This window comes from Xiphophorus couchianus, chromosome 5 (assembly GCF_001444195.1).
Source record: "Xiphophorus couchianus chromosome 5, X_couchianus-1.0, whole genome shotgun sequence".
Classification (NCBI taxonomy): Eukaryota; Metazoa; Chordata; class Actinopteri; order Cyprinodontiformes; family Poeciliidae; genus Xiphophorus; species Xiphophorus couchianus.
In genome coordinates, this window is record NC_040232.1 from 10,485,918 (window position 1) to 10,499,227 (window position 13,310).

Genomic DNA, 13,310 nt, shown 5'->3' on the forward strand with positions numbered 1-13,310 from the left:
CATATTAGCTGGTATCTTATCTTTTATTATATACATTGTGCACATACTTTCACTTGAGGTTGATATGGTGAATTCACAGAAAGTTGCTTTTTACGAGTCTCAATAGAATATGACATAATGCATGGATAGGCTGTACTTGGAAAACCTTTTCTTTACAAATTCAACTTTCAAAATGGAAAAAAATTTAGAAAAAATACATATTGTTGGTCATTTCTGAGTGGAATTCATATGTATGTATTTAAACATAAACATTTATTTATCTATTTAATAAATAAAAATAAAAAACCATACAAAATCCTCCTTTATTCTTCTCAGATTTGGGCCTCCTTTTCTCATGCTTGAAGACAGGAATATCTCGTGGGAGCAGCTGCAGCAGAGCATCCTCAGCCAGCAGTATTATCTCATGCTGAATGGATCTCAGGCTCAGGTATTTACTGCACCCTCACCAACCCGTAACACGCCAACCCGCTCTCCTCATTGTCCCACAGTCACTGACTTCTGACAGCCAAACTGATTGAAAATGCAATGTAAATTAAACCCACAAGTTAGACCTCTTTTATTTAGAATATACAGCTCTGGAAAAAATTAAGAGACCACTGCACCATGAAAACCTCCTGGTTATTCCACCAAATATTGATTTCTGAAGTCTTGCTGAGTGAAAACATTAGTATTGTTGTTTTCTTTTCATTATTTGAGGTCTGAAAGCACTGTAACTTTTGATTATTTTAACCATTTCTCATTTTCTGCAAATAAAGACTAAACTTATGCTTGGAATTTCGGAGAAATGTTATCAGTAGTTCATAGAATAAATGAACAATATTTTTACTCAAACATATACCTATATAAAGTAAAATCAGAAAAACTGATCTTTTTAAGTGGTCTGCTAATTTTTTCCAGAGCTGTATTTAAAAATATATATAAATTTTTCACACTTCTAGTTTCAGTCGTACAAAATTTATTTGTTGCTCAAAAATATTAACAATATTGTGGACTAGTGTAAATTTAGCTAATGAATAATAAAACATTTTAAGTTTTTTTACACCAAAAATTAAATGTATTTTTATTTCAAATGAAATCACATTAGTTGGGCACTAAATACTTGCGTAAAGCACAGTTGTACTGCTAATATACAAGTGTGCCCACACAGGTCATAGCAGGAGCACGAAGGTTTCATTAGTTCAATGTTTACTGTTAACGTCGCTGCGGCAATTTAGGAAAACAAGACGATTTCCTTTGGTTTCTTGTACAAACGGAACTGTGCTCATTCCTGCTGCGTTCCAGTCATTCTTCAGTTCATCCTCTGATCTCAGCATGTTGGTTTCTGATCGGCTGCTGTTTCATCTGAAAACTTTCCTCTACCTTCCTGTCTGAATAATGTTTTGCAAATTGTGACGGCTCGAAATTGGAATCTAAAGCTTCTTTTGCTTCAGATGAAAACATTTCATTTTTGCTATGTGAGTCACAAATCACTGCTCTGTTTGTTCAATAGATACTGCAAAGTTGACACTTTTAATAATGCAAATTTCAATAGAACATTGCATTAAAAGGGTCCCGATTGACCAAATAATGCAAAGTTGACACTTTGAATGGATTCTTCATGCAGCTTTTAGTGCAACTTTGCATTAATAGTGTCATTATTTGCCAAATGACACTTCATGACAACAGTTGTAAACATTCATTAACACCCCTTCATTTTCATCAATGTTATGTCATGTTTATGACATTGTCATGTCAGTCTTATGCAAATCCCTTCAAATAAAGTGTTATTTTAATCCAATCAGATTTTATTGTAAATGCCCTGTGTGACGCACTTTTTTTGTATAAAAGATGCTTTATGGACAAAATGTATTTATTTACAGAGAATATTTGTCAATTTTTCCATGGGTAAAACTTACATGCTTGACTATGCTGCTCAACCTACAAATTAACCATACTGTGAGGAAAAAGCTTTGCTGCAATAAAGAAGTAATCAACCAGACTTAAATAGCATTACTTTTTCTTGTTAGTTCAGTTTCTTTATAAAGAATATCTGTAATTGTGTTGATTTTTTTTCAGTTAACTTTTCTGGCTTTTGCCCTCTCCTAACATTGTGTTGTGGTGCCACCTACTGGAATATGTGCTGCTATCTTAAGATAAATTAAATGAAAAATGTTAACAAAGAGAAATAATATAAACAAAAACAAGAAATGAATAAACTAAAATCTTACGTTTATACAAAACCTAACACAGAAAACATCCCTAAAATTTTCCTTTCTTTAATGTTTTGACCATCAACATCCAGGAAGTATTGGCAGTGTAGTTTACATTGGTGCTTACGTTTTCCATCAAATGTTTTTTGGTGCCATCATGTGGTTGGTTTAGCACAGTTGGTTCATTAGGATAAACTGTGTCACACATCCCAAAATGTTTTGAGTTCTTTACAGTTGTAGAATCAGTTCATTTCATTATTATCATCTACTTTTATTCCATTGTTTATTTCCATTCTTGTTTCACATCAAAGCGGTCTCAAAGCATTGAAACTGGGAGCTGGGTCATGGCAAAGGCAAAGAATAGAGCTTGCCTTTTTTTTTCTTTTTAAAAAAAATAAAAACATTTACAGGTATATGGCCATCCTCGTTTTCATTTGACTGCTGTTGATATGAAACTAGTTCACACTGACAGGTTGCCCAAGTTGGCGTCCTACTTGTATCTTTGGTAAAGGTCTGTTTTCCTGCCTTTGAGTAATCTGAACCATGTTAAATGAGCTCTAATTCTTGATCTGTGATTGAAAGCAGACTGAATGTTTAACTAAAATCAGATAATTAAAGAAAAACATTGCATTCTGTCATACCTCTATTCTGTGTATAAATCTCAATTTCATAACCTATTTTGTTGTTTTGGTTTTCACAAATGGAATAAAGGATTCATAAGTCATCAACTGCTTTATATTCTGGTGATATCCAGATTCCAACTTCAGAATTGTCCATGAGAGACGCTGATGGGAAAAAAAATGTGAGCAAAGTGACATCATCTTTCTAAAAATGTTTGAGTCCTTCTTTTCAGGAATTCAGTAGCAAATAATGAGCCATAATATCGTGTCAATAATCATTTTAATTGTCAAATTATTATTGTTACTAGCAATTTTAATAGCGCTGCTGGTGAAGAGAATGGAGGACATATCTACTATGTTTAATATCTCACTGTAAGTTTAGATTACAAATTAATATCCACTACAGTTTTCACTGAAACATCAGCTCTTATTCTGATGATTATAACAGGTTTTTTGTATGTACTAAATGAATAAATTAACAAGGGAAACACTACAGGAAAATGTGTGCTTATCATGTTTTTGTAGCTAATTTTGATTTATTAAAATCAGGGAAATAAATACAGCTATAACCCAAATCAGGAAATTGACTTAAGCAGCTTTAAATTTCTTTATTAACTCAAATTAATAAAATGTTCCAAAAACACTGAGGGAGAATACAGTTGTACGCTGAAAGTGTTGTTCGAATCTGTCTTCTGTATCCTTCCTGCCAGGGTCACCAAAAGGAATGGGAGTGTGTTAAAAACAAGGTGCTCTAAATACATTAGATGTCTCTTTCACATTCACATCGGCCCATAAATGTGGTATCGGAAAATCATCAAGGAAAATAAATCATATTCACTGAGAAAATTATGTTTAACTCCTGGCTCATTGAAAAAACACTAAATACTTGTGAACAATTAGTCATTAGTGTGAAGTGCCGTTTCTTCACTTAGCCTGTAAAGCTGAGCAGACAGAGGCGACTCCTTCAGAGTCATAAAGCTAACGCTCCTGTTCATGGATTCATTTGCTTCTTTATGCTTGGCAACAGTTTCTGTTCACAGTTTGTAAGATTGAGAACATTAGCCTGATTCACCGATGGAAAGTACATTCCATCTGTGAATCCATTTTCCCCATTTACATAAATCTGGGGTGTCCAAGGTGCAGTTGGGGGGCCGTTCGTGGCCCGTGGGATAATTTTGTGTGGCCTCTTTATTAGTGGTGAGTAGGCTTTGTTGAACCTAGGTGCTGAGTGTTGGAAACTTTGTATCCTTCCTACCTTTGCACCTTTGGGTGACAAGTTCACACACACACACACACACCTACCCCAGATACTAGGGCTGTTGTAATCGAGTAATCTGTCGATTATTCTTACGATTAATCGAGTAATCGGATAAAAATAATTATAAAATATTGGTAAATCTGGCATAACACTGGCGTTACTATCGGATATCAATGTCAGTCCAATTTTTCATTTTTGAGAATCCCTAGCAGTTACTTTTCTGTAGTTTAGAAAACTAACCTGTAACAATAACAGCTCACTTTCTAAGTTAACCTGAAGGAAAGTTATACAAAGATCTGAAATTATATTCAGTTTAATAATAAAGAGGCAGGCTCACAAATACGCTTATAAAAAATATCTATGCTCCAGCTTTTAGTTTATGTGTTCATCTTCAGTCAGTTTAATAGATGAACTCTCACCTTGAACGAACAAACCTAATGTGCGGGGTGGTGGGAGACACGACCGGAAGACCAGAGGACAAACGTAAGAACGGGGGCAGCAATACGGAATATTTACGGCACCTTCGTTCGTCACACTCAGAAACTCATCTACAGCCATGTACCTCCACAATGCGCTCCGCCACCCGTTTGTTCAGACCTGGATGATATAAAATTTATTGTGCTGTTCGTCTGTAAAGCTACACTTACACTGTAACCATCAACTACTCAGCCGCCCGCCGTGTTCAGTCTATCGAAGTACTCGAATTATTCAAGGAATCTCGAGGAATTCATGTAATAATCTTTTTAGCAGCACAACCATATAACTGGGTCAGATTGGGGTGTGTGACCTCTTTCTTATCCACCGTTATTATTCAAGAAACCTGATCAGCCCATTGTTCATACCCATACAAGACGGGGAGAAAATAAAAGCCTTCGACAGAAACACGCCAGCAGTGTTTCTGTTCTGTTACTCTGAAGTTGTTCCACGCTTCTAAGTAACTGGCACAAGTCTACTGAAGGAAGTAGTAATATACTTTACATACCTCTGTTAGGTTAGACTGTTCCAGAGAAAAACAAAGGGCTAAACTAGCCCAACTGGTCTTACAACTCCACAAGCTGAAAAATAAACATTTCTGGGAAAAATGTGGCACACATCCCACTTTTCAGTTCAGAAGTAGAATTAGCTGAACTCAAATCATTAGAAACACAGCAGAATAAAACAAAATCACATTCTTTCGAACAAACACTTTCTCTGTAGAACAGAGAATAAATCTAACCGGGAGATTAACTGACAAGTCTGTACTGTCTGCACCACCACTGATGCATTTTCATTCCACCTTATTCATTAGAGCTGGAAGGCTGACAGCATTTCAGATATGGAGTGTTGTTTTATTACCTTTCTTATGGCTCACTCCTTCTCTAGTGCAATCACTTTTCTCTGCTTTGTCGGAGATCCGAGTGTCGACATAGGATGAATATTGATCTTGATCGTAGTAGTCCGTATCTGATATCAGGTTTTTTTCTGTAGTTTCTCCATTGTGCAAATAAAATGTGTCCTCCTTTTTGCAACTGGGTGTGAGTAATCTGTGAAGATTTGCAGAACTCTGTCTTCAAGCTGGAGCTGCTTTGCCTCTCAGACCTTTCATAAGATGTCAACATATCTACAGGCCAGTACAGCCTCAGAGCCAAAGCTGTATATGGTTCATTGGGATCTGGTTGGTTGCAAAGTGTCCGGTGTGTTTAATGAATGTGTAGTTTCTCATCCAGAAGGTTCTGTCCGTTCTTCCTCTCAGGGATTCCAGCAATCTTAATGTGAAGTTTAATTTTGCTTCCCTCTAAATTCTCAGGTTTTGCCTCACGATGATGCTGATGAAGGGCTGCAACTTCCTCTAAATTATATGACGCCAATTCCTCCATTAGTTTATTAGAATCGTTGTGTGAAGCCACAGTTTCATGGCAGCCCAAAATGTATCTATCACTGCCAACAAATCACAGTTTGAAGGACCTGCTTCTTTACTTATAAAGCATCGTCTGAGTTGGTGTTGCGTCTGCAGTGACGTGAGTGCTTTATGTGTCTGTCGTAGTAAAGCAAAGCTCTCGATTTACCAGACGATTTACCTTCCTACCCTCGTCAGAAGATGAAGAATGGGTGGATGGTTTGCTGTTGTTGCTGCTCATTTCTGTTTTTGTTTTTTGTTTTGTTTTTGTATAATAATGATTGTTCTAGCCATTGTAATTAGATTTATATAGATATTATATTGACCTGTTACCTATTAAATGTATGCGAATGTTGTATGAGATCCATGTGGTATATGTAAGGTCATGTAGGTGATATGAGAACACATGGATAGGCAGTGGGAATATAAATAAGCTTACGCTTCCTCCCATTTCCTCGAATATGTAAAACAAAAGTTTTGACATTATGCAACATCCTCTAAGTATTCTTATATATATATTAAAAAGAATAATCAACATAAACAATATTTGCATTATTACCATTACCAGTCGGATGGTCTTTATCTGGCCTCGATGTCCAAACTAGATGTGTGTTTTTACTGTTTGTTTACTACATTTCACAGAAAGTGTAATGATGGAAAAGAAGAATGGGGAAAATGTAGGTTAACCATAATCAATATTATAATCTATTCAGCAATCATATCTCAATTACACATTTGCTGATATTGGTCATCTTTAGAAATGAAGCAGGATTTCAGTGTTGTGATCATCTGAAAACTTCTTTTACCATCATTTCCCATGGAAACCTAATCCACAAGACTGCATTAAAGTTTTGAGCTAAACTTTTTTCAGTTTATTTTAAGCATTTAATTTTTAACAGACTGAGACACTTAAATAATCTTTGCTTTTCCTGAAGAAACTTCACTTCATCTACTTACTATCTGGTGCCAGGACAACATTTTTCTTTCAGATTGCTAACGGTCTACTTCACAGCATTGCGTTGCACCGTTAATTGATGTCAATAAATGCCTTTAGTTCTGCCTCACTGACGATTATAATACTACAGACTAATTCCCATAATGTGAACCTGATCCAGGGCTAAATTGATGGTCACAGTAATTATGTGTGAAAGCTTCAAAGGTGTTAGACTCGTGGGCGTGTTTGATTCAGGAAACTGTTCTTAGCATAAAATGTTGTAATAGATTTGAGAGAGAAGAGGCGTGGAGAAAATCAGCAACTTCTCCTCATGAAAGCTGTAGCTGCAGTTTTGAGATGAGGTCGACGGGTAGGGGGTAGATCTGATGAAAAACCCTGTGGAGTTCGACTCCCTGCTGAAAATCCACCACTAGGACTTCAAAGCCTCCTCTCATGTGAAGCAAACTGGTTAGACTGAAAAATAACAACCCCATAGCGCCAAAAAATCTTTTAGTGAAAACTTGACATTAAACACAATCATCCATTAGTAAAAAAAAAATGTTTAATGTACAAAACCAGGCAAAAGTATCCAAACTTGTTGACAGTGTATCCTGTTGTTGTTACAATATTGGACGTATTTTGGAGATTTATTATATATAGATCATCATCAAGTTCCACATAAAATTGTAACCAGATGTTTATAAGTGAATAATGTTGTTTCCACTTAATATTCAATCAATCAATCAACCAATCAAGTTTATTTGTGCTGAAATGTGCTGAAAATAGCACATTTCAGCAACAAGGCAGTTCAAAGTGCTTTACATCATAAAAACACTCACAAAAAATATAAAGTTGTCGAACACAGTCAACAATTGACACCGTTACACATCAAAATATTATTAATGTTTCATTGATTAAGTTTCAAACAGGTAGGTTTTTAGTCGAGATTTAAAGGCATAAGTGTTTTGGCTGTTTTACAGTTTTTTGGGAGTTTGTTCCAGATTTATGGCACATAGAAGAAGGTGTTTGCTTTTTTTCAGGACAAATCATCTTTGTTCGAAGCTTATAAAGGACATTGTATATTTTCAGACATGAGTATTATTCCCTCTCCAAACTTCATTTCCCTTTTTCCCCCATGTTGCTTTTACAGTTGCTGGAGTGATTATGTTTGTGTTTCTTTTTGCAGAATGCTGGCGTTGAATTTAAGGTCAGAGTGGTTAGCGGATCCGCAGCCTACATCTACTTGTCCCCAAAGGACAGTCGACCATTGTGCCACTCTGCAGTTGACAGGTAGACAAACAGATTCATACTCGGGTAAAGCAGCTTTAGCAACATCAGGATTTGCATCCTTAATGGAAGCTCTCAAACCGAGATGGCCTTGATGACACGAGGCCATCTCGTCATTAGGAACCCACACAAATCAATATCAGCAAAGAAAATCACACAGTCATTTCATTTTGGTGTTTGTACAGAAAGTCGGAAACCAGGATGCTTTAATTTAATTAGATCAGAGGAAATAAACAAGGTGAAGGAAAATGGTTCAAGTCTAAATATCAGAGAAAGAGCTGAACCATAAATAAGGTGTTAAAGGAAGGGTATTATGGAAAATCAACTATTCCTTTAGCTTTACATCATGTTGTGAGGTTATTCCATCATCAAAAATGGACCTGAAGTTTTTCTTTAATTCTTTCATCCATGTTTGATACATGTTTTATTCTCTCATGCCAATATAAACACTTGCTCACACAAAAGCACCCTTATTTCCACTCAGCTCCTCTAGACTAGCAGCAGCAGCAATTAGGCCCTATATAATATCAACCCTTTAAAGATTTGGCATTCTTCTGATGGGAGCAAAAACTTAAGATTTTCTGCTAGATTTGTAAGTTTTTGTAAGATTACACTAAGTTTGTAAGTGTGCTTCTTCTGTTTGATTTGCTTCTGCCCGGCTCTAATTCATGGAAATTAACATCTGTAATCTGCACATGAGGATTTTATGTATAATTCCTTCTGAAGGTATTTAGATCACTTGAGCTTGTCCACATTTTGTCTCTTCACAGTCACAAATGTTTGTGTATTTTATTAGGATTGTATGTGACAAACCAACACAAAGTCATGTATATTAGATAAGTGAAAGAGAATCAAATTAAAATAGGAACGTATGATGTACATTCAGTCTTAGCCTCTTTGATTCAGTACTTTGTAGAAACACCTGCTGCTGCAGTTACAGCTGCAATTATTTTTTGGTTTGTTTCCATCAGCTTTGCTCTGTTACAGATGGACATTTTTGCCCGTTCTGCTTTTCAAAATAGCTCAAATATGTTGCAGAGCACACTGTGTACTTTATTTATGTTTTTTAACTTTTACTAAGGTAAAAAAAAAAAGAAGACCTTTTTTTTAATCACATACTAGAATGGTCTTTACTGGACCATTCTAATATATACATGTTTGCTGGTTGAAACAGTCTCTTTGTCACTCGTTAAATGTAGTTTAGTGGTATCCAAAGTGCAGCTGAGGTCCAATTTTCCGTGGAATGATGATGAAAATAATACAAACTGCTGCACACTTTTCACATTTTTATAGGGAGGTTTTCAATCATACTTGGCCTTTCTACAGGATGTAAATGACAAATTTACACAGGAAAAGACCAAGAAGACCAGAAAAGTTAATCTCATCAACTTTCACTTTAAGCACATTGAGTTTTTATACTTGGAAATTCTTCTTTACAATTTCCAAAGAAAATAGTTTTAGTTTAAGATTCTAAGAGTTTATTTCCATCAAACCACTATGTATTTTTTGCATTTCTGAATTAATTATACGCAGAATAACATTTGTAGTGGCTTGTAGTGAAAATGATTTGCTAAGATTAAGTTTAGTGTATGCAGCACCTTTATAAATAGAATTTAAACACATACATTTTACATAAAACAGCAGCTAAAAAGACCTTGGAGAACAACTTAAAGAACATAGTAATTCATTAGAGATAAGTGGCAGTAACATAAGAGTCAGTTAACTTGTGTTATTCTAATTCTTTGGTACATTTCATCATTGTTTGAAGTACTTTGTTATTGCTTTTTTATTTGTTTCAAATATGACTAAAACATTGAGCTAAATTCCAGAGTTTTAGAAGCTCACAGCAAATTAAATTAAACAAAACTATCCTCGCTTTTTTAGATTGTAGTTTTAGTGTGTCTAAAAATCTGAATTTAAAGCAAGCAAAAAATCTCCAAACATTCTCTATTATTCTGTCCCTGAGAAAATAACAAGTTTGATTATATCAATGTACCTACAACATCAATAAAAGGGTCTGATTTAATCTTACTGGAAAAATGAAAGTTACAGAGTCGTATCAGTTAGAAAAAAATATGTTTACAAAAATGGCCTCAAATAGTTGAGATGTTTTTATTATCTGAATAAATCACTGCAGTGGTAAAATTAGCAAACATTCTGTATTTAGAAAATGTGTTGAACAGAAGCAAAAAGATGTACTGAGGGATAAATGTGTGTATCTGCTGGAAGTTCAACACATCATTATCTGCAGGACAAATTTGCCAATATTTCCCTTGATCTTCCTGGACCAGTAAGATCAACATATGACATTGTGTAGCTGTTGAACACTAAGACTTATTATCGTCCCTGAGATAAAAGCTGTGCAGATGAGCTGTAGAAAACAGCAACAGTCGTTCCCCACTGTGAGCTCTGAATGCTGAACATCATTTTAGAGCAGGTCTCAACTGGGCCAGTTTGTATCGTTCAGGGTAAAAGAAAATAAAGTTTAAATTAAAAGACTACGGCAAATATCAAAGCCTGTTTTCTTGTTTAGCATTGAGAGATGGTTGTTTCCTTTACTCACAGATTTCTTTTGTTTTTGCTTTTTTATAACAATGTATCAGATGAAACGATATGAAAAAGTATTTCTCTCCTAAAGTTAATCACACAGGCACAAACTGTGATCTCTGGAGTAATTTTGGACATTGACTAGGCCATCGGAGCTTTGACCCGACCTTCATTCAGTCACTTAGATGTTGATATACTGGTTTGAATCAGGTCATTACGCAGCAACAACATAGTGAGGAAACTTTTATGATGGGTCTCATTGATATATACACAAAGATCTTTGTGATTATTTTTCTGGACTGATCGATGTCAATAACTTTACTCTCATCTTTTTCTAATTTCTTTTGGGATAAGACGTATCGCTCATTAGGGCATTTTCTGTCATGTTGTCAGACAGGTCTCATTCAGGTTACTTTCTTTTTTCTAAAGTTCTTTCTTTACTCAGGCCTAAACCCAAAATATTGTCGATTACAGTTATTTTAAACAATTAATCGATTAAACTGAGTTTTTCAGGGACAGATTGGCTTGAATTTTTTCCCCCTAATTAATTAAAATTGTATTTAATTGAAACATAATAATAATTGAAAGCAGTTTTAATATTAATAAGGTTAGCTTTTTGTGATAAAGCTAGTAATATGAAACATTTAGGTGACAAAATTGCAAGAACTATTAAAGAACAAATATTATGAAGGTGTAAACCAGGTTTATTAAAACATGTCTCTGTTGCAGAGCTTTAAAGTTTTGTGGACCAGGAGGACCTCCTCATGTGAAGCTTGTTATTGAGTGGGACCACAGCTCTAAAGAACGGTAAGCACTGTGCTAAGGTTTCATTTTTAGTACAAAGTAATGAGCGTTTTTTGATGCAGTTCAGAGGGGTCTTGTTTGGGGTCACCTAAAACACTAACTGATCAGTTTTATCTTTGTAAGATGGAGCAGACATCCGCGCCCACTGATTCTAAGAGCGAAAACACAATTTAGCAACCGCATGCTAACAACACACACTGTGTTTGCTTCAGTCTGTTTGGCAGCATCCATGAGGAGGTGGTGAAAGACGCAGAGAGTGTGAGGAGCCAGCAGCAGCAACACCTGCAGCAGCACAATTGCACCTTGGACGAATGCTTCCAGCTTTATACCAAAGAAGAACAGGTGAGAAAGATGGCAGTAAACAACTTCAGCTTCTACGCTGTTGAACAAAACTCTGCATTTCAGAATGTCATTAAAAAAAGAAACAATAAATATTCTAAGAGAAAGTTTATTTTGCTCTTGCATCTGCTCTCCTCTGCTGTTTTAGTCAACAGAAACATTCCCCTGTTGCTTTTAAATTGTTCACAAGGGAGCAGAAAACAGCAGCGGCATCAGAATTACCATTTGATGCTAGGTTTTGAGCTAAAGACTTTAAAGTTTGCATTTATTGTTTAACTATTGGGGTAGATAAGGGTTGCTTCCACTGTTTTAGGGAGCTCAGGGATTCTAAAGGATGTACTACTTAACTTAAAACTAGAGAAAATCAGGTATGTGATGAGAGGTTCTGATAATAGATTAAAAAAAACTGGACATTTTTAATGTTTTTTTTTTTTTCAATAAAACCTAAACAAAGGTACCAAGAATAGCAGACCCTTTAAATTTTGTCTGAGCAGTGGTTCCATAAATCTTGATATTGGGTTTTTTATGGTCTTAAATTTTTTTTTATTATTATTTTATTTATTTTTTTTGCTACATACCTTGTAGGTGACAGTTTTTGCAGTATTTTTTTTATTTCTTTTTCTTCTTTGTTGGAATTGTGTTTTTTATAGATAATGTGAAAAGCCTAATAAATGTATTAAACACTAAAATCATTGGATACTGATATCATAAAATCTTCTATACAACTCATTTTGGGATTCTGAAAATATTTGTTCTTTTTTAAAAATGTGAAAATAGCCTTGTCAGTTATTTTTGGCATTAGAAACACCTTGAGATTGGAAAAAAATATTAAAAAACCCACATTATAGCGACTAGTCAGACCTAGAGTGGGATATTCTACACTGACCACAGATTCTTTAAAACAGATTGTGATTTGTAAAACTTTTACACTGTTTAAAAAAACAAGAAACTGGGGATTTTACAAATTTTTCCTTAAAGGTGTTAAAACGTCCTCTCAATATTTTTCATTATCTCCTTGTGAAAGCTCAGCAACACTAATAATTCTCTTCTGCATCTGCTCTGGTTTTTGTAGTTTAAAAATAAAACTATTTTTAACGCACCAAAGGATAATGTTAGAGGGCTGGCTTTTTAGAAAGTTCTAGCATAGTTTGGGAAAGCGCTGTTGTTAGAGGCAACACTGCTAAACAAACAACTCTGCTGCATTTAAAGGTCAGAATAATATTGGTAACACATTTTCTATGATTAAAGTAAAAACTACCAGAAAGAGCTGGTGAAAAAATCACAAATGGCTCAGGTGGCAGATTGAGGTGACGGACAGACGGTTCTTGATTGGTCACTAGAAAGCTGGCAGGTGGAAGGAGGCCAAGAGGAAAAGCAGGAGGGATTTAAAAGGATCAGTGAAATGAGACTGGGTTCTAGAAACTGAAAGTCAGACAGACAATGAACCCAGACATGA

The 13,310-nt window shown here is 35.2% G+C and overlaps 1 protein-coding gene across 1 annotated transcript in view; it reads left to right on the forward strand.

The window, feature by feature from the left end:
* Window positions 1-13,310, forward strand: part of usp43a (ubiquitin specific peptidase 43a) — a 127,489-nt gene that overhangs the window by 75,642 nt on the left and 38,537 nt on the right. Inside the window, exons 9-12 of the mRNA XM_028018045.1 lie at window positions 316-427; window positions 8,064-8,167; window positions 11,441-11,518; window positions 11,728-11,857. Of these exons, the coding sequence (XP_027873846.1) occupies window positions 316-427; window positions 8,064-8,167; window positions 11,441-11,518; window positions 11,728-11,857 (424 nt within the window). The remainder of the gene's footprint in view (window positions 1-315; window positions 428-8,063; window positions 8,168-11,440; window positions 11,519-11,727; window positions 11,858-13,310) is intronic.